At 40.8% G+C, this 21,812-nt stretch overlaps 1 protein-coding gene across 1 annotated transcript in view; it reads left to right on the plus strand.

The window, feature by feature from the left end:
- CAPZA1 (capping actin protein of muscle Z-line subunit alpha 1) overlaps positions 1-21,812 on the plus strand; it is a 47,589-nt gene that overhangs the window by 21,800 nt on the left and 3,977 nt on the right. Inside the window, exons 3-9 of the mRNA XM_075264067.1 lie at positions 6,778-6,829; positions 7,586-7,649; positions 8,643-8,849; positions 8,956-9,035; positions 10,915-10,993; positions 13,193-13,264; positions 19,307-19,369. Coding sequence (XP_075120168.1) covers positions 6,778-6,829; positions 7,586-7,649; positions 8,643-8,849; positions 8,956-9,035; positions 10,915-10,993; positions 13,193-13,264; positions 19,307-19,369 — 617 coding nt within the window. The remainder of the gene's footprint in view (positions 1-6,777; positions 6,830-7,585; positions 7,650-8,642; positions 8,850-8,955; positions 9,036-10,914; positions 10,994-13,192; positions 13,265-19,306; positions 19,370-21,812) is intronic.

Raw genomic sequence — 21,812 nt, forward strand, 5'->3', positions numbered from 1 at the left:
ACCATTTAAAGGGGCTCTATCACTAGGAAAAGTCATTTTTAACTAATCACACCTTTGCATAGCTTTTAGAAAGTCTATTCCACACCTACCTTTAGTATGTAGATTGCCTCAGTGGTTTCTTTTAATCAGATATTTTTATTAACAAATTTTTCTTTACATAAAATCAAACAATCGACAAAACATCAGCAACACAACAACAATTCAAAGTAAATATGGAGACACAATCCGACATATAAAGAGGGATGGGGGGAAGTCCTTTAGGACCCCCTGCAAAATCTCCCGAACCTCCTTTGATTTCCATGTAAAGAATAGCACTCAGGGGATCAAGGAAACAGAGAAAGTTGAAGTGAGAGATCTGTTCCTAATCAGAGACGGGGAGGGAAGGCCAGGTGTGTCCAACCATGCTCCCCAAATTTTTTCAAATTTAGTTTGGGCTTTTTTCTGTATATATATGCCCCTCTCCAGTCTAATAGAATTATTAACTCTAGATATCAATTCCACTAGAGAAGGAGGACTCGGGTCCAACCAATGATAAGCAATCAATTTTCTTGCCTGGTATAATACCCTAGACAACCCTATAAAATCCGGGCTTTCCATGTCCACACCCTCCCCCAAAAGACCTAGGAGGCAAACTAATGGTGATTGCAGAAGTGCAATAAAATACACCCGGCCAAGCAAGGACAGTACCTGACTCCAGTAATTGGCTAACTCCTGACACTCCCACATCATATGCAGGAGATGTGCGGGTTCCATACTACAGCGGGGGCATTTGGCATCAGAACGGATATGCATACAGAACAGTCTCTGTGGAGTCCTATAGACCCTATGCAAGAGATAAATATGAGACAGTCTCTGTGCTTCACTAGGGGACAGTGTTGGGGTTAGGGCTAACACATCTCGCCAGGTTTCCTCATCCACCACACCAACATCCCCCTCCCACCTTTCCCTAGTCTTGTCCGGGAAATCCTCCAAGTATGCCATTAATAACTGTCGGTACAGTGTAGATATCATTGCCTCAGTGGTTTCTGAATAAGTCCGTTTTTATTCATATGCTAATTAGACTGGTGCACGATAGATCGTGCACACCTCTATTGTTTTCTATGGGAGACTGCTGATGATGATGCTGATGACTCAGCTTCCTGTTTGCTTCACACACATAGAAGATAATAGGAGAGAGGAGGCTGCTGGGAACTTCCTGGGCTGGCTGGAGGCTCATTAGCATATGAATAAAAACGGACTTATTCAGACACCACTGAGGCAATTTACATACTAAAGGTAGGTGTGAAATTGCATTTCTAAAGCCTATGCAAGCATTTGTTTAGATAAAAATGACTTTTCCCAGTGATAGGGAAATTGTCACAGTGCCATATAAGATTCTTTTTAAAAGGGTTTTCTAGGGTATTTCTGCAGATGAACTGCATAGCAGATGCTGCACTATACCATACTCCCAAAACTGATGGGGAATGTATATTGTGAGCACTATATGGGACAATGATCGACAAGGTCTGTAAAGCGCTGCGGCATATGATAGCTCTATATAAGTAAGCAAAATAATATAAAATGACGTTTGCTTTTGGTATTGCCGCCCAATCTATTCATTTCCATTATCTAGTTGTTTAATACACCCATTCAGGATAACCCCTGAAGGGCGTTGTCACACCACTAGATTACTCTAGTAAGGATATGACCACGTGATTTTTCTCATCTCATCCCTCCTGGCCTTTTTTAATTTGGGCATTTAGCAGATGTCCTGATTTATAGTGATAGATTCTCTTTATCTGTGAATTATTCTAAACACACTCTTATTAAAATGACACTATAAAGTGTATCCTATGTATGCTAGTGTGCAAAAAGGAGTCCCCTCAACCTCCATATGTCTCAATGAAATGTCTTGGCATAATTAAAGTGGTAACACTTTACACTTAGCATAAAACGTAACCTTTAATATAGTCAGCTAAAAACATAATGTAGCTAGGGCTAAATAAAAACAAACACATCGATAAACACATAGGGTCACTATAGAGATGTTTCTTTTCTTGCTATGTCCCTATTGTTCAATAACACAAACGTAATTGGGTAGTTTGAGCTAAGGGGAATAGTAACGTCAACTCTTGCAGGCACTAGTTAATACTGATTGATGCATCCCAACACTAGTAACCTGACTAATAACGTTAGTGTATAGGGTGATTACCTCCTGTCCCCCTGCTCTGATACCATTATAACTGCCCTAGAGCATCTGCTCATTTACACAGCTCTCTGACACCTAAGCACACTAGCTGTGTCCCTGCCTGTTCTGATATTTAACCATTAACAGCTCATCTGGGTTCTCACTACGTGTGCGTATTAGATCACAACTCTCTACGCGTTTTGAATCCTAATTCTCATCAGGAGAGGATATAGGTGTCCAATAAAATAATAAAGATAAAACCGCATTTCCCGGTTCCCTGATGGTGGGAGCCAGTACTGGGTGTCAAACGCTGACTGCTGCCGCGCTGGGGTTTAAATAGAGCCCTCGCGCTCATACGGACGCGCCCACCATACGTCATTCGGATCTCCGCCAATCCGCTCACAGAGTATCTGTGCAGGGGATACCTCCCCCTTTTGTGGGCATGTTAATGTTTCCATGGCGCTCGATTACACAGCGCTGCTACTGTATATGAAAAGAGAAAACCAAGAGGTAAGTAGATATGTGTTTAAGTATAAGCAGGACAGTGAATCCGGACTATTAGTGGGTGATGGCCTCCTACTGTTGATGGTATATACGTCAAGTAGATGGCATTCTAACCTTGCACAAATGCGGTACCGCACTAAAGGCTAAGTGAGGGGACTGTTGTATTGGGGGGATCCTTCATTTAACAATACCGTCACCATAAACCCCTTTTCCACATCCCCACTACTCAATAATTCTCTTCTAGGCGGTATCGCTTCAACAACCACCAGTGTGAACAATGTTCAAGAAATTTATTACAGGGATCATCCAATAGTTAAACATGTCCCCATTATTGAAGCATAACAAATCTTGAATAACTGCATAACTGGTCACCAAAGCACATCTCATATTCATCTTTGGTTCCAACTAAAATGTTGATTGATGACAATCTAGGTATACTGAATCTTAGTCGATACATTAGTATCACGAATAGTCCAACCTCATCTAAGTACACTGCTTGTTTATTATGTCAGATAAACGGGGCAAAGGATATCTGATCATTGAGACCTTTTGGTTTTACACACTCAAACTTAAAAATCCACCTCGCCTCATGTTGCAAAAGGAGGCGGTCCCAGTACCCCCCCCCCCCCCACACCTTGTGGGTTCAGGTATGTGTTCAATGCCCTGGAACTTCAAAGTTCCAGGGTTACCTCCATGATGTTGCCATACATGATTAGAGATGGTTTTATCCTCTTTCCTGTTGACGTAGCCCACATGTTCCAAGATCCTCTTTTTGAAATCCCGTCGAGTCTTTCCGACGTAATTCAATGGGCACGGGCAAGTGACACAGTAAATCACCCCTGCCGTCCGGCAGTTGATAAACTGTCTTGTGTCATATGTGGTGTTGGTTGTTGCACTCAATACCGGGTTTCCTTTTCGAATATAATCACATGCCTTGCATGTGCCACATTTAAACGTACCATGTGGGATATCACGATTAAGCCACGTTTTCTCAGGGTCAACAGGTCTAAGTTGGCTATGAACCAAAAGGTCACGTAAATTTTTACCTCTCCTATAAGTGACACTTGGTGTTCCATTTACAAGGGGTTTCACCTCTGGATCCATTATAAGGATGTCCCAATAAGATTTCAAGATTCCCAGAACACTTTTATATCCACGGTCATAGTTACCTATCAGTCTGACCACCTTGTTGTCATTACTAGAGTGTTGCCTTGGTGTCAGTAATTCTGTTCTATCCCTACTCTCTGCATATTCTTTTGCTTCAAGTAGTAATGAGTCCGGGTAACCACGCTGTCTAAATCTGGCCCCCAAGTCGCATGATTTTTGATGGAAATCCTCCAAATCAGAACAGTTCCTGCGCACGCGCAGGAACTGTCCTTTAGGTAGCCCCCTCCTCAGGGGTGCCGGATTGTAGCTATCCCACCTGAGGAGGGAGTTTGTAGCCGTATCTTTACGGTACAGACTTGTTTCCAATCTGCCAGATTTATCGATCGCGACCGTGATGTCCAGGAAAGTGATGGTGACCGGGTCAATGGTTGAGGTAAACTTCATGTTGATATCATTGATATTTAACTTCTCCACGAAAGCTTTGAAGCTCTCTACTGTACCTGTCCACAGAATCAGCACGTCATCAATATAACGTAGCCATAGCGAGATATCCGGAGTCCACTGTTCGTGCTGTTCTGTAAAGACCAGGCGCTCCTCCCACCAGCCTAAAAATAAATTTGCATATGTCGGGGCCGCTGAGCTCCCCATCGCGGTCCCCCGTTGCTGGTGGAAGAAGCGCCCGTCAAACGTAAAATAATTCCTAGTCAGCACCAACTCTAATAACTCCAGGATAAACTCGCCATGGTCTGTCAACTGAGTTCTCCTACTCTGTAGGAAGTACCTAATAGCTGCACATCCCTTTTCATGCGGGATCGAGCTATAAAGCGCTTCGATGTCTAAAGACGCCAGAAACGAATTAGGTGGAAGATGGACGTCCTGCAATTGTCTCAGGACGTCCATCGTGTCTCGGGCATAGGAGGAAAGCGATGATACAAACGGGCGTAGCACCTTATCTAAATAGATGCCCGCCCCCTGCGTTAGTCCCCCTATGCCCGAGACTATAGGTCTTCCTTTAAGGGGTGACACCCCCTTGTGGAGCTTCGGAAGACTGTAAAACGTAGGTACAGTAGGGGATCTATTCTCCATGAACGTCAGTTCTTTCTTGCCTATGAGGCCTGCTTCATAGGCCCTTTTAAGAATGGAATCTAGTTCTTTTTTGAAAATGCTTGTGGGATTTCTATCAAGGACTCTATATGTATCTCGATCTTCCAGAAGTAACAAACACATTTCCACATATACTTTTCGATCCATAACAATAATGTTCCCGCCTTTGTCTGACGGTTTGATAACGATTTTATCGTTATTAGACAGATCTTTTAGTGCCGTCACTTCTGTATATGTCAGGTTGTTACCTTTTACTAGGTCAGATGTCTTTAGCCTAGTTAGATCCCTGATTACCATCTGTTCAAAGATCTCTATGGATCCATTTTCATTAACTGGGGGTGCGCTAGTACTCTTCGGTTGAAGATCTGTAAGGGACTTAGTTTCCTCAAGCCCCTCTCCCTCCCTCCATAGTTCCTCTAGTAACCTGAGATTCTCAAGATCCTCGGGATCTATACCCATTTCCTCGCATTTCTTTTTATTTACTGCGTTCATGTGTTTCACCCATTTGAGCTTTCGTGTGAATAATGATATATCCTTTACCCATGAGAATAAATCAAACTGTACCGTTGGTACAAATGATAAACCTTTTTTGAGTACCCTATGTTCATCTGGTGTTAGTTCATGGTTTGAGAGATTAACAACTTGCATCTCATCAGTTTTTGGTTGTGTTTTATATGAGGGAGTTCTTCCTTTCATTTCTGTAATGGATTCTGTTCCCCCCGACCCCCCAGAAAATACTGTGTTATTGGGGGTCCCCTTGATTAAAAAAACCCCTTGTTCACTACTCTGTTGTGGGTTAGTTGAAGGGGTTTATGGTGACGGTATTGTTAAATGAAGGATCCCCCCAATACAACAGTCCCCTCACTTAGCCTTTAGTGCGGTACCGCATTTGTGCAAGGTTAGATTGACATCTACTTGACGTATATACCATCAACAGTAGGAGGCCATCACCCACTAATAGTCCGGATTCACTGTCCTGCTTATACTTAAACACATATCTACTTACCTCTTGGTTTTCTCTTTTCATATACAGTAGCAGCGCTGTGTAATCGAGCGCCACGGAAACATTAACACGCCCACAAAAGGGGGAGGTATCCCCTGCACGGATACTCTGTGAGCGGATTGGCGGAGATCCGAATGATGTATGGTGGGCGCGTCCGTATGAGCGCGAGGGCTCTATTTAAACCCCAGCGCAGCAGCAGTCAGCGTTTGACACCCAGTACTGGCTCCCACCATCAGGGAACCGGGAAATGCGGTTTTAACCGCAATATCTTTATTATTTTATTGGACACCTTTATCCTCTCCTGATGAGAATTAGGATTCGAAACGCGTAGAGAGTTGTGATCTAATACGCACACGCAGTGAGAACCCAGATGAGCTGTTAATGGTTAAATATCAGAACAGGCAGGGACACAGCTAGTGTGCTTAGGTGTCAGAGAGCTGTGTAAATGAGCGGACGCTCTAGGGCAGTTATAATGGTATCAGAGCAGGGGGACAGGAGGTAATCACCCTATACACTAACGTTATTAGTCAGGTTACTAGTGTTGGGATGCATCAATCAGTATTAACTAGTGCCTGCAAGAGTTGACGTTACTATTCCCCTTAGCTCAAACTACCCAATTACATTTGTGTTATTGAACAATAGGGACATAGAAAGAAAAGAAACATCTCTATAGTGACCCTATGTGTTTATCGATGTGTTTGTTTTTATTTAGCCCTAGCTACATTGTTTTTAGCTGACTATATTAAAGGTTACGTTTTATGCTAAGTGTAAAGTGTTATGACAAAATTGTAGCAGTTAGTGCCCACTGAGATTGAATAATTAAAGTGGTGCACAACTTTTTAGGGTAATGTCTTGTGTAATAGTTTATTTACCTCTCTTCTTTTTCCTTTAGATGTCCGGTTACTCCTCAACAATGACAATCTGCTCAGAGAGGGAGCAGCACAGTAAGTATTTATAAAGCACAAATCGGAGGGATAAAATGTACAATGTGTACTGGCCATTCCTGTTTACTGCAGTGAAGGAGAGCTGAGCTGCAGTAACCAGGCATGGCCACTACACGGTGTACAGACCTGTCACCTTCTAGATCAGGGGTAGGTAACATTCGGCACTCCATGTATGCATGTTTGGAGTTATACTTTCACAAGAGCTGGAGTGCCGAAGATTGCTGACCCCTGTTCTAGATCCATACACTGCTGTATTTCTGTGACTCCCATTATTATCTCATCAGTGGGGAGTTGGGTGTCAGATCCCAGCCAATCTGATATTGATAACCTGTTAAGTTAAGGATAAGGAATCAATTTCTAAATGTTAAAAAACCCTTTAGGCTAAGGCCTCATAACAAACCGCAGTTTAAAAAAAAAAAAAAAAAATGCATGCAATGCGGAAAAAAGTGCACTGAAAACGCATCAGGTTTTTTCCATTGCGTTTTTGGTGCGTCTTCTCTGCATTTTTCAATGCAGCTTTTTTGCCCCCCCCCCCTCCCTTTAGTGTGTAGATGAGATTAACCAAAATCTCATTTTATTTGTGTATACTGTAAAATGTAGCTTTTTTTTTTTTTTTTTTTTAAATTCATAGCCCTGATTATGTAGCTGCTCTAGGTATCTCTGGACTCTCTAATGGTCTCATATAGTTTATAACCAGATTTTAGAAGTGAAAATATAAAACTTATTTATATGCTATGTCCGATCTTTGCTTTGCAGTGCATTTGCCCAGTACAACATGGACCAGTTTACCCCTGTAAAGATTGAAAACTACGATGACCTGGTAATAAAGAGTTTTATAACTTTCTTTTAGTAGGATTTGTATGGGATTGTAGAGTTAGAAGGTGCTTGTAAAGTAATTTGATTTATCACAAATATAATCTGGAGTATAACAGCGTCTAAATAAATATGGCATACTTTCCATTATTCCCAGCAGCTGGGAGGTAGGGGATTGTTGTATAGCCATTCTGCTTTTTCTGTAAACCATTCCTTCTCTTGTGTCCCACTGACAATTCAATGTGCGTTTGGTTGTCAGGACATCTTTCTACTGAAGTGAATGGGACTGGAACTGAGTTGCAATAACTTAGCATCTTACATTAGGTTCACACTAGCGTTCGGGTCCACATGTGGGCACAAAAGACGTTGACACTGTCTACTTAAAAAGTGGTTACCTGCAGACCGACTAGACTATCATAGTGTCCAGCCTGTTTCCGCAAATTTTATGCAGAAACCAGTGGAGTGAAAAGTCCTCCTTGCAGGATTTTTTCTCTCGGACAATTTTAAGCGTAATCTGCGGTGGAGTCTCCACTACAGATGTGAACGCAGCCTTTGTCAGGCTTCAGTTCTACGTCCACAAACTGTATACTCCTGTCTTTTGATCCTTGGTGTGTGCAGTCTTTATTGAATGCTTCCATTCTAGTTGAATTATTTACCATCAGATATATATATATATATATATATATATATATATATATATATATATATATATATATATATATATATATATATATTTTAAGCTGGTGGTAAACAATTCAACTAGAATAAATATATTTTCTAAATTAAACTGCTCTATTAATCCATATATATTGCCTAGGAATAAGTGCACACAGAATGCAGTACGGACTCCGGCAGGTCTGGCTGTGATGTTTATAGATGGAAGGTGTTTACAGCCCTTAACTAAACAGTTCCGAGAAAGTAAAGTGATTCCTAATGGACTGAATAATTCAATAATTTCATGAATAATGTGATGATGGTCTGTTACATTACATTTCTGTAGGTTCTAATTACTGAACATGGAGATCTGGGTAATGGCAGGTTCTTGGATCCCCGGAACAGGATTTCTTTCAAATTTGACCATCTGAGAAAGGAAGCAAGTGATCCTCATAGCGATGAAACAGACTCTGCTTTAAAGTCCTGGAGAGATGCTTGTGACAGTGCTTTAAGGGCATATGTGAAAGATCACTATCCTAATGGAGTCTGCACCGTTAAGTATCTGTTTTTTTTTGTTTTGTTTTTTTTAGTACAGTTTCTTTAAGTTAAAAAATATGAAATACTCAAACTCTGTCCGCTTACTGGTTTGTTCTCTGCAGGTCTACGCAAAGACTATAGATGGACAGCAGACAGTAATAGCCTGTATTGAAAGCCACCAGTTCCAGCCAAAAAACTTTTGGTATGTGTATATTTTCAAATGTTTCAGTTGCACCTCTTTAAAGCTGGCAAGCAGAAAGAGGAAGGGGCTGCGTAGTCACAAGGTGACATCAGAATCCAGTTTGGCTTCAAAGGTGGTGTAAAAATTAGGCACGGACTTACACAAACATTTCATTTAGGTTCTGAATAATCAGAAATGACTGCAAATCTTTTCGACAAAATGCCGATTTCAGTATTCATGGACCATTGTTTTTTTTTTGTTTTTTTTTTTATACTTTATTCAGATTGTGATGTTAGATTAGAACTTGCCAGAGAAAACAGAACCCATGCTATTATTTAGGAGAACCTTTTAACGAAACAATGGTGTTCCAGCTGCAAACTTCTTTATTGTAATTCCCTGTCACTTAAAGGATATCGTTCGCCTCGCCTGAAATTTACTACAGTATAGTATATAAGATGATGTGTTAGATCACGTGATCACTAGGTGCATAACCTACACCAACCAAGCACTGGAGTTGCTGGGTCTTAGAAGACCCACCAGTGACTGATGTTCCGAGGTGGCTGTAGTTAGTGTCCAATGGATTCCCCAATTACAGTAAAGAGTAAGAGTCCCCAGAGGTCTTTAAAGAGCACCTTTCACCACCTCCACCAGTTCTTAGCATCTGTCAATAGAATCTGCTCCACTGATTCTAGCACAATTGGTATTTTTTGTATAGCCGCCAACATCTCGGAGCAACAAAAAGTTAGTTTTGATGCCTGATGTGCTATTTAAACTCTGTATTGTAAGGCAAGTGGTGTAACTCAGAGGCAGCCAGGGTCAGAGCTCAGAATGACACTCCTTGCCTGACTCCGCCCTCTTGGCACTGCAGAGTCTAAATACCTTATCAGACAACAAAAGTAACAGCGTTGTTTCAGTGGGGGGCTAGAGAAAAGCTCAAACCGTGCCAGAATCAATGGAGCACAGCTGTGAATTTATGTAAATGTTGTTGGAGGTGGTGAAAGTACCTTTATTCACAGATTTATTTTTTTTTAATCTGAGACCTATATGTCAGAACAATCAATCATAATTTAGTGTAAATAACTATAATTTAGAAAACAAATGTTTTTGTACATATTAACCCCAAAGAAACCTATAAAAAGGAAAACATTTCTATAAAAAAATATTAAAAAAACATCTGTGGTTACATCTGGTCCTTTATATCACTTTTATCATTTATATCATTGAAAAGCGACCACATTTCCCTGCTGTTAGATAACGCAGTGGTTCACTGCAGGAGACAGACAGGCCAGGAGGTATATGGTGTATACTGCACAGGTGCATAATACTGAGATTGCAACCACGCACATATCTACAACCCATGAGGGAGATGGATGCCAAGTATTCCAAAGGCTTACGTAAAATGCCAATCACATGATAGTACAAGGCGCACAATGCTGATTTACAGCCTATTATTGATGGCATTACTTTTAACCTTACAGGTTTTCCATTTCCTATATTTGTAGATGGAAAATGTTCTTTTATTGGAAAAGCAGTAAACCACGTATTTTTTTACACTCATTCTTCTAGATGTTTTTTTTTTTCTTTTGCCAAAAATATGCAAATGTGGCAGTCTTGGACCAAAGCACAATTGTAGTTAAGGGAGTAAAACCACTATTTTTTGCCATGTCTCATAGGGGAGAATTCATCATTCCCTCTATGTAATTTTCTGCCATAGAGGGATGATATTGATTCGTACGACCCTTTCTTTACTGTAGCTTATATGCATTCTGATGTCAGTGACTATATCCTATTGCCTTTAGCCCAGTACTTTTGTCAGGTGGTGTTTCTTCTGCATGGATGTGTGCTAAAGTTATATTTAGTATCAGTTCATATTCTTATTAATGGCTTTTTTTTCCCTTAGGAATGGACGTTGGAGGTCTGAGTGGAAATTCACTATTTCACCGCCTACTGCTCAACTGGTTGGAGTGCTTAAGATTCAGGTAAGTAGTGGAAAAGAACCTCAAAGCATATCAAGCAAGTTTAGCAAATGGATAAGTTAAAGTCACCTGAAGCAAAGTGTTTTCTTGTGAATCGGTACCTATGTTGCAAAGAAATTACCTTTTTTCTGAATATGCTGCCTACCCCTTAGAAATAGAGACAACTCCCTTCTTGCTTTAAAGAGATCATATGTATATTGACAAAAAGTTGATTTCTCTGTATGGGGGAAAACTCCATTTGATTCGAACACCCTAATGTGTTTATCTGCAGGGCTTGGTTTCAGTGACAGATTTACTTTAATATGCAGAGCAAAAAATAAGTAACACACATGCTTAAATTTGTAAATAGGTGCCCTCTTTCCATTGCATTTGCTGCATAATAGTTGGACTCAGGGAAAATTGTTCACTGGACACATCTCTTCGTGCATAGTGAAAGACCTGTCAACCAAACTAATCTTCTTGGTTTAAAAAAAAGAAAAAAAAAAAGGTGTACCATATATACTCGAGTATAAGCTGAATTTTTCAGCCCAGTTTTTGTGCTGAAAAAGCCCCCTCGGCTTATACTCGAGTCAGCAAAAAAAAAAAAAAAATTTTTGAGGGGGAGGGTCTATGACCAGACACAATATCAATGTATAGAATCTCCCATAAAATAGTGCAAAAAAAAATAATTAAAAAAAAAAATAAAAAATAGAAGTTCTTAATCCCGCCTTTCCCTAGAATACATACAAAAGTAGAAAATGACTGTGAAACACATACACATTAGGTATCCCTGTGTCTGAAAGTGCCCGGTCTATTGAATATAGGGTATCTGCCCTGCTCCTGTTCCGTCAGGAAGGGGTTAATAGGAGCACTAAATACCCTATATGGAGCCAGACTGAATTCCATGTGGGGGAAGAAAAAACAGTCCTCAAGCTCAGGGAAGGGGCAGACAGACAACCAAAACACCCCCTCCCCTTCCCCAGCAACTACTGCACTCAAAAACTCCGACCATTTTAATTTTTAAAATTTTCCAGTAGCTGCTACATTTCCCCCCTCGGCTTATACTCGAGTCAATAATTTTTCCCAGGCTTATATTCGGGTCGGCTTATACTCGAGTATATACGGTACTTACAATGTACCTTACGTCTCTTACCTTGTACGCTTAATAATAGTAGGTACTCCAATGCTGTGTGTGCATCACTCAACTAATAAATGTTAAGGCTACCTAACTTAGGGACATGAGAATAAACTAGAAGCGTCACCATAGACTGATATAAGGCACTGAAGAATATTGTTCATGTTATTGAGTTACCGTATATACTCGAGTATAAGCCGAGGCCCCAAATTTTACCACAAAAAACTGCAAAAACTTATTGACTCGAGTATAAGCCGAGCGGGGGAAATCCACCATTGCAGATAAAAAAGTCTGGTCATGTGCATTGCAGCTTAGTAACTTCATGTGCCTCATAGTAATAGCAGTTAACTCCGTCATGTCCCTCACATTAACCCTGTGTGTTTCACATAAGAGTTACTGATAAATGGGACATATGGAGGTAATTGGGTATCTTCATAATTAAGGTCCTTTATTAGTACCTCCATGTGTCTCACATATTAGTAACCCTGATATGGGGCACATAGGGGTTAATATGAGGGACATGATGGTGTTGACTGCTATTAATGTGAGGCACATGGAGTTACTGAAATTAAATTAATAACCCCAAATGCCTGACATTACTAGGAATAGTAACCCCCGCAGGTATCTGTGTGTGTTACTTTCACTTTACTGCTTTAGTTATTTTTCAGTTACTTGCTCAGCCCTAATGGGGACTGCCCTGTTCCTGCCAGTTGCTGCCTTTTAAACTTACCCATCGATCCCCACCAAAACTTGATTGACAGTGCTTGCTGTTTCAGTAATACCATGTGTGGGAAAGACATCGGCAGAACATGTTCAATAGTTATGATGTTTTGATGTCTCAACAGTCAAGCACTGTCAATCAAGGCTTGGTGAAGTTAGACCTGGGTACTTGCCAGGAAAAAAATAGCCTTTGTATTTGGGATTTGCAATAATCAGGTTTGTTTGCACTTTTGTTTGCCCCCTAAAAGCTGGAGATAGTTTGGAAGAGCTAATTGACCTGAAGACCCCAATAATTAGTAATATAATATTACACATCCTTAATTTAGAGAGAACCTGCCTAGGATTGATTCAGCTTTTCTATTTTGCAGGTTCATTACTATGAAGATGGTAATGTTCAGCTGGTCAGCCATAAAGACGTCCAAGAATCTATAACAATCTCTGTAAGTACCACAACTTTGGAACCTCCACAAACAAAGGAATCATTTGTATCAACAGCTAAATGACAGAAGCCTTAAAGAGGACCTTTCATGGTTTGGGGCACAGGCAGTTCTATATACTGCTGAAAAGCTGATAGTGCGCAGTCGGCTTTCCCGATCTGTGCCCCGGGTAAAGAGCTATTGGTCCTGGTACCGTAGCTCTTTACGGTCAGAATGGCGTTCCTGACGGTCAGTCAGGTACGACCTTCTCCACAGCAGCGCCTATCGCGCTGCACAGTGTGAGCGGGGAGGAACTCCCCCTCCCTCTGCTCACAGTGCTCGTCCATAGACGAATATTATCAGGAGGGGAGGGGGCGTTCCTCCCCGCTCTCAGAGCACAGCGCTGCAGTGAAGAAGGACATACCTGTTTGTCAGAAACGCCCTTCTGACTATAAAAAGCTACGGTACCGATAGCTCTTTACCCGGGGCATAAATCAGGAAAGCCGACAGTGCGCTGAATTCAGCGCGCACTCAGCTTTCCAGCAGTATGTAGAACTGCCTGTGCCCAAATAGGTGAAAGGTCCTCTTTAAAATCTAAAAAGCTAATGGAGGAGCTTGCAAGTTTGTTTTGTTTTAATTCGGTGACTTAAAATTAAATTATTCCCATGTACTTAGTTATTTATAATTTGTAGATAATTAAAAGTTAAACATTTTTGCAAATATGAGTAATTAAACATTTTGCAGAGTTTTAAAGATTTTTTTCTAAATATCTATTGGTGACAAGTTGTTGTCTTGATCGGTTGCCAGTGGATGTGACCATGAATGCAGGAGCTTTCTAAGGTCAGAAAATCAGCCATGATTTCTTTATTGTGGCCGGGCTATCTTCTGATACATGTAGTGTCCCCGCATGATAACCCAGCTACAATAAGAAAATCATGGCTGGGTTCCTGACAAGTCCCAGACCATAGACAGTTTCTGCATTAGTGGTCGTAACCATTGCCAACCGATCAAGACAACAGACTGTCACCACTAAGAAAGTTAGAGAAAATCTTTAAAACTTTGCAGAATTTTTAATTACTTATAGTTGCAAAAATGTTTAACTTGTAATTATCTACAAATATAGATATGATTATGTACATGGGAATACCCCTTTAAGGGACTTTAGATGCAAGCAGCCAGCTGGATGACAGAAGGTGGAGAGGTGGGGCAGCAGGTAGGTTACTCCTGGACTAGCGCACAACAGAAAAAAAAGGGTTGTAAATTCAGAGGTAACACTGCTGCAGCAAGACATTTCCTCTGACAGCCAGGGGAATATCTTCTCCAGGAAAAAGGGACAGGCACACAGGGACTCAATTTAATATTAAGGAACAGATAGGACAGTGTGTTGTCTTGCTGGCACTTGAGTTCAACGCATCATAGATGCATATGATAGGTTACTGGGTATAGCAGTCATGGTGCACACTGGCAGAAAAAAACAAAATTAGAGATGGGCAGAAGATCCTTAAAAATTATTTTAGGGGCTTATGGCATGGACCTCAAGTGTAGTATTTTCTTAAAACCTACATGTACCTCACACCACACTAAATAGGGTAGCAGAAGATTCTGGAGGAAAACAAGTGAATTAAGCTGGTGTAGGAAGGAGGGGTTTGGGTTTTTGGAGATCTGGGCTTGACTGTTCAGCCTCTGTGGTAAAGGTGAGCTGCCTCTAACAGCTGTATTAGGGAGAGGATGGCTAGATATTCAGAAAGCCGAGAAGTTATAACTAAAGTCATAAAATAATATAAGTATGGTTTGATGAGGTATCAGTCCTGTCAGACTAATCTGACTAGCTCCAGACCTGGAGAGGATGTAGATTTAAGTTTATCAAAGTTGTTTGATGCTGTGTCTCATGAAAAGTCGGTACATAGAATGAACATTCTGGTGGGTTTAAGGGGAAATATGTGTAACTGGATTAACAAGGTCATTGACGGTAAAGGGTAAACTCATAAGATTTGTTTTGCAAATATTCTTGAGGTTTAATAGGAAAATTAGTTTTGGACCGGTGTCTTAAGGGTTGAACAGCTGGAGGTGAGGGGAGCTGTGTAAAAATAAAAATTTATTCACCTTTTCTGGGTTTCACTGTGGCATCCTACTACATTTAGGTTGTCTTCTTTGGCCTTTCGCCATCCAGTCACGTGGGGGGGGGGGGGGTTTGGGGCCATCACACTTTGATGCTACAGTGTGTCATGATGCTGTAGTGTCAAAGTGTGTGGACATTGACCACAGAGACACGGTTTTAGACCTCATCAGTAGTCTATAACATTAAAGAATTGATGTAATGGAGTGGGTGCAGAGGACAGATACCAAAGTAATTAAAGGAATTAGGAGTAAATAAGTATAAAATTAATTGGCAATACTTGCCTGCATCCACCACCTCCCATCTTGTGCTGGGACATCCTTCAGCTCTTCTATTCTGTTTGTCTGCGGTAGTGCATATAGCTGAGCACGGTGTTTACGTACAGTGGCCCTCTTCATGTGAATGGGTACCCTCATACCCCACGTGACTAGCCATGACGGAATGCTGATGCAGTGCACCGGCATTCCCCATCCAGATTAGGCCCAAATGAATAAGGGTGTCTCATGCCGCAACTGAGTCAGCCGTGGAATCCGCGGCAAGGTAGGTCATGTCATTTCTTTTTTTTCTCTGCTAGCTAGCGGAAAAAAGAAATGAGTGGCTCCCATTGAAGTAAATATAAGTCGTTTTTGGCAGTAGATTTTGAGGCGGATTCCGCGTCAAAAAACTCTGTGTGAACATACCCTAAAAATAAGTTAGACTTTACGGAGCAGAGACTTTTTTTTATTTATTTATTGTTTTAAATATATATTTTCAACCTCATAAACTTTCATCCGAAGCACTCACTGTTTTGTGTAACATGTACTGTGTGTCATACTCTCCCCACCAATGTATACATATTACTTCTATGTGAACCTGCTCATAAAACTATCTGCTAAGTAAACCTGTAATCGTTGTAGTGGGTATATTGCGTCTTACATTTTGCATGTTTTCCCTTCTCAGACCACTAATATTTATTGGTAAGCTACATGGAGCAGATATTGAACACGAGGCCTGTCCTGCAAAGCATATATAAAGTAGGGCCCCATGCATATGATCAAGTGTGCAGGCCAGGGCTCTTCCAATAGAGGAGTCAGATGCTCCATTTCATTTAGTTGACTATAGAGTCAAGTCTTCAGTAGGTGATACCTTTTTTAATGGCTAACTCATAATGATGACAGAATATGACGTTTCGAAGCTTTCCTCTGAGCTTCTTCTTCAGATATAGCTAAAAAACACTTTCTAGAGGCTGCATATTTATGTACAACAGGACACAGGGCTAGAATTACAGGAGGGAGGGGGGAAGAGGCTTATTACTATATACTTATAACAACAAACAATCAATTGCCAGATCCCTCAGTTCTTATCTTAATGGCTGTCTTAATGATGTGTATAAAAAGACATAAACCCACGTGAGATGTTCATCCCATTGTCCAACGTCTGGAATAGGGTCATGGCCTTGTACTCATAAATCAGTCGCTGTTTCCTTGATTTAAAGTTCCCTTTTAAGATCAAGATTTTCATGTCATTGGTGATATTATGATCTTCCTGGCAAAAATGACTTGGCACGGGAAGATCAGTTCTCTGTTGTTTGATTGTATGGCGATGTGAATTAATTCTCATTCTGAGTTTCTGACCAGTCTCTCCAACATACAGATTTTCAGTGGAACATTTGGTGCAAATGATCAAATACACCACATTAGGTGTGTTACAGGTGAACGTACCTGGGATTTGATATTCCCTGTTAGAGTTTGGTATCTCTATCTTGTCAGTGGTCAGTATGTGTGGACAGGTTTTGCACCTCTTCTGTCCACATGGAAATGTTCCTTTGTTAGTTGGAGGTGACAGTGAGCTGCTAATAATCATATTCCTGAGGTTTGGTGGCTGTCTGTAGCATAGGAGAGGGGGGTCAGAAAATATGGATTTTAGACGATTGTCTTTTTGCAGTAGTGGATGTAATTTGCGTGTGATTCCTCTCAGCGTCTCCAGGTGGGGGTTGTATGTGACAACCAGGGGTACCCGAGTGTTCTCCTGTTTGGCATTGTATTTTAATAACTCCGATCTTGGTATCCTGGTGGCTCTGGTGATTTGGTTATCAACTGTTCTTGGATGGTAACCCTGCCTCAAGAATGTGTTTTTGAGGCCCCCAAGGTGTTCGTCCCTATCTGCAGGGTTTGAACATATGCGATGGTATCTGATGGCCTGGCTGTATACAATGGAGTTCTTTATGTGTTTAGGATGAAAACTATCCCATCTTAGGTACGTAGGGCGGTCAATTGGTTTCCGATACAGCGATGTCTCAATTTTGTTGTCCTGTATCTTGATGACTGCATCCAGGAAGTTTATTTCGGAGAAGGAGTGATTGAGCGTCAGGTTGATGGTGGGATGGAACTGGTTGAACTGTTCATGGAAGGTTTTCAGCTGTTCCTCAGACCCGGTCCAAATGATTAGGATATCATCAATGAAGCGATAGTAGGCCCGAGGCCTAATGGTGCAGGTGGATAGGAAGTCACTCTCAAGCTTGGCCATGAAGAGATTAGCGTACTGTGGTGCAAAACCTGCCCGCACATACTGACCACTGACAAGATAGAGATACCAAACTCTAACAGGGAATATCAAATCCCAGGTACGTTCACCTGTAACACACCTAATGTGGTGTATTTGATCATTTGCACCAAATGTTCCACTGAAAATCTGTATGTTGGAGAGACTGGTCAGAAACTCAGAATGAGAATTAATTCACATCGCCATACCATCAAACAACAGAGAACTGATCTTCCCGTGCCAAGTCATTTTTGCCAGGAAGATCATAATATCACCAATGACATGAAAATCTTGATCTTAAAAGGGAACTTTAAATCAAGGAAACAGCGACTGATTTATGAGTACAAGGCCATGACCCTATTCCAGACGTTGGACAATGGGATGAACATCTCACGTGGGTTTATGTCTTTTTATACACATCATTAAGACAGCCATTAAGATAAGAACTGAGGGATCTGGCAATTGATTGTTTGTTGTTATAAGTATATAGTAATAAGCCTCTTCCCCCCTCCCTCCTGTAATTCTAGCCCTGTGTCCTGTTGTACATAAATATGCAGCCTCTAGAAAGTGTTTTTTAGTTATATCTGAAGAAGAAGCTCAGAGGAAAGCTTCGAAACGTCATATTCTGTCATCATTATGAGTTAGCCATTAAAAAAGGTATCACCTACTGAAGACTTGCAAAGTTTTTTTTGTTTTTTATATTTTATAACCACTGGCTAACACGGTACCAAAACAAACATTTTCCTTTTATAGAGTCAAGTACATCCTGTTATGAAACATTGTAACGGAACCCCTAATTGAAGCCAATAGGGAACAGTAGACACCTGGATGTCAACAAAGTGCATTCTGCTATAAAATCCCATCCCCCAGCCTGCACACTTTGTCCTATGTATGTAGCCTTATACTTAAATGATATCAGGCTTTGATTCTAAAGTGTAAATGTGCAAAATGTGTCCCCAGTACATTATTGTATATGCTTTATGCAGTGTTCAGTACCTTTACTAGTGCATGCTAGTTTTCATGAGAAATATAGTTCTACTTTCAATATTAAGTCTTAATCGGACATACCAAGCTTTCTGGAATAAATATCTGCCACATCACAATGTCCTGCCCCCTCCCAACAATATGAGTGCACAAACTGAAGAAAAGTTGAAAAATACAGCATCTTTTCTCTTCCAGAAATCTTTGATAAATGACCCCCAATGTCTTATGAATCCATAACAATGTACAGTATAAGGGCCTGTGCCATGTGCGAGCATACCTCAATGTGCTATAGAACTTATTCTCTCCTTAAAAGCAATGAATCTGACAGAAGATGACATCAGACCAGATTAGGAAGTGAAGCTGAGCTGTGAGTGTGCTGTATACTGCTATATACCACCCTGCAGTGTCCTGCTAAATCTTGTTTACTTTATCTGCTTCCATTTTAGGGGGAGGCGCAAACTGCCAAGGAGTTTATAAAGATTATAGAGCAAGCAGAAAACGATTACCAGGTAAGTACATCTTATCTACCAGATATACAGAACATCACTACTGTTTTCTAAGAAGAGGTATTGCTTCTGGCCACTATGGACAGTATATATCCTGTCAAGACACCTGTAATTCAGGTCACTAAAACCCAGCCATTGATGTGACACACATGTCCCAGATGGTAATATTTTTTTGTCCATTTGTAAAGAGAAGCTTTACAAGCTACTATGGATTAGAGATAAGCAAGTTCACAGCCAGACATTCATTTCACGCATACAGAAGACACACAGGGTTCTAATGCGCATGGAGTAAATAGTTATATGCATCAGAATAATGACAAATGGCGAGAGTCTGTTGGTCAAGTTAAGGTTTTATATCTTCACATCTCTGCCCTCACGTGGAGATCAGAATATGTTACATATTTTTATACACTGCACGAAAACTTCTACTTTGGTGTCAGTGGGATGGAGCAAGTAGACAGCTAATTCCCCATTTAATTTTTCACTTCTATAAACCCAACCCCCCTTGGCCTCTGTTTTAGATCTTAGAGGTGTCCATAAATCATTCTTTCATAATGATGAATAATCCACAGGACCCAAAACCCCTGTGTAGATCAGCTGTTGAAGAAGCCTCTGGGTGGCAGAAGCTGGCGGTGGACAAGCAGTATGCACAGCACTACTCTGCAGCACTACAACTATGCAGTGGAGTGGACTGCTGTGCCACTTCTGTTACTTGAATAGGAGCCCCACTGCACACGCGCTGCCCATACACTAGCAGCTTCTGCCATCCCGAGGCTACTGCAACAACTGGTCTGTATGGGGCCAGGTGACTCTTCCATAGATAAGATAGGTCATCAGTGTGAAAAATCAATCTGGCCAGAAAACCACTAGAAGAACAAAGTTAATTTTTACATTTATTCATCGTCTCATCAATAGCCATCACATTTTCCAGCTATATAATTTGAGGGCTTTTTATGTATGAGGTGACTTGAACTTTTCAATTGAACAGTTTTGGCATATATATAAATTAACCCCTAAACTAAACTCCCCCCACCTAACTTCGTTTACATCAATTAAAATATATATATATATATATATATATATATATATATATATATATATATATATATATACAGTCCTATGAAAAAGTTTGGCCACCCCTCTTAATCTTAATCATTTTTAGTTCTAAATATTTTGGTGTTTGCAGCAGCCATTTCATTTTGATATATCGAATAACTGATGGACACAGTAATATTTCAGGATTGAAATGAGGTTTATTGTACTAACAGAAAATGTGCAATATGCATTAAACCAAAATTTGACCGGTGCAAAAGTATGGGCACCTCAACAGAAAAGTGACATTAATATTTAGTAGATCCTCCTTTTGCAAAGATAACAGCCTCTAGTCGCTTCCTGTAGCTTTTAATCAGTTCCTGGATCCTGGATGAAGGGATTTTGGACAAACAATTCAAGTTCAGTTAAGTTAGATGGTCGCCGAGCATGGACAGCCCGCTTCAAATCATCCCACAGATGTTCAATGATATTCAGGTCTGGGGACTGGGATGGCCATTCCAGAACATTGTAATTGTTCCTCTGCATGAATGCCTGAGTCGATTTGGAGCGGTGTTTGGACATTGTATTGCTGAAATCTCCATCCCCGGCGTAACTTCAACTTTGTCACTGATTCTTGAACATTATTCTCAAGAATCTGCTGATACTGAGTGGAATCCATGCGACCCTCAACTTTAACAAGATTCCCGGTGCCGGCATTGGCCACACAGCCCCAAAGCATGATGGAACCTCCACCAAATTTTACAGTAGGTAGCAAGTGTTTTTCTTGGAATGCTGTTTCTTTTTGGACGCCATGCATAACGCCTTTTTTTTATAACCAAACAACTCAATCTTTGTTTCCAAAATGAAGTTGGCTTCTCCAAATGTGCTTTTGCATACCTCAGGCAACTCTATTTGTGGCGTACGTGCAGAAACGGCTTCTTTCTCATCACTCTCCCATACAGCTTCTCCTTGTGCAAAGTGCGCTGTATTGTTGACACCATCTGCAGTGACACCATCTGCAGCAAGATGATGCTGCAGCTCTTTGGAAGTGGTCTGTGGATTGTCCTTAACTCTTCTCACCATTCTTCTTCCCTGCCTTTCTGATATTTTTCTTGGCCTGCCACTTCTGGGCTTAACAAGAACTGTCCCTGTGGTCTTCCATCTCCTTACTATGTTCCTCACAGTGGAAACTGACAGGTTAAATCTCTGAGACAACTTTTTGTATCCTTCCCCTGAACAACTATGTTGAACAATCTTTGTTTTCAGATCATTTGAGAGTTGTTTTGAGTAGCCCATGATGCCACTCTTCAGAGGAGATTCAAATAGTAGAACAACTTGCAATTGGCCACCTTAAATACCTTTTCTCAAGATTGGATACTCCTGGCTATGAAGTTCAAAGCTCAGTGAGCTTACA

The sequence above is a fragment of the Leptodactylus fuscus genome, chromosome 2 (genome assembly GCF_031893055.1).
Source record: "Leptodactylus fuscus isolate aLepFus1 chromosome 2, aLepFus1.hap2, whole genome shotgun sequence".
In the NCBI taxonomy this organism is placed as follows: Eukaryota; Metazoa; Chordata; class Amphibia; order Anura; family Leptodactylidae; genus Leptodactylus; species Leptodactylus fuscus.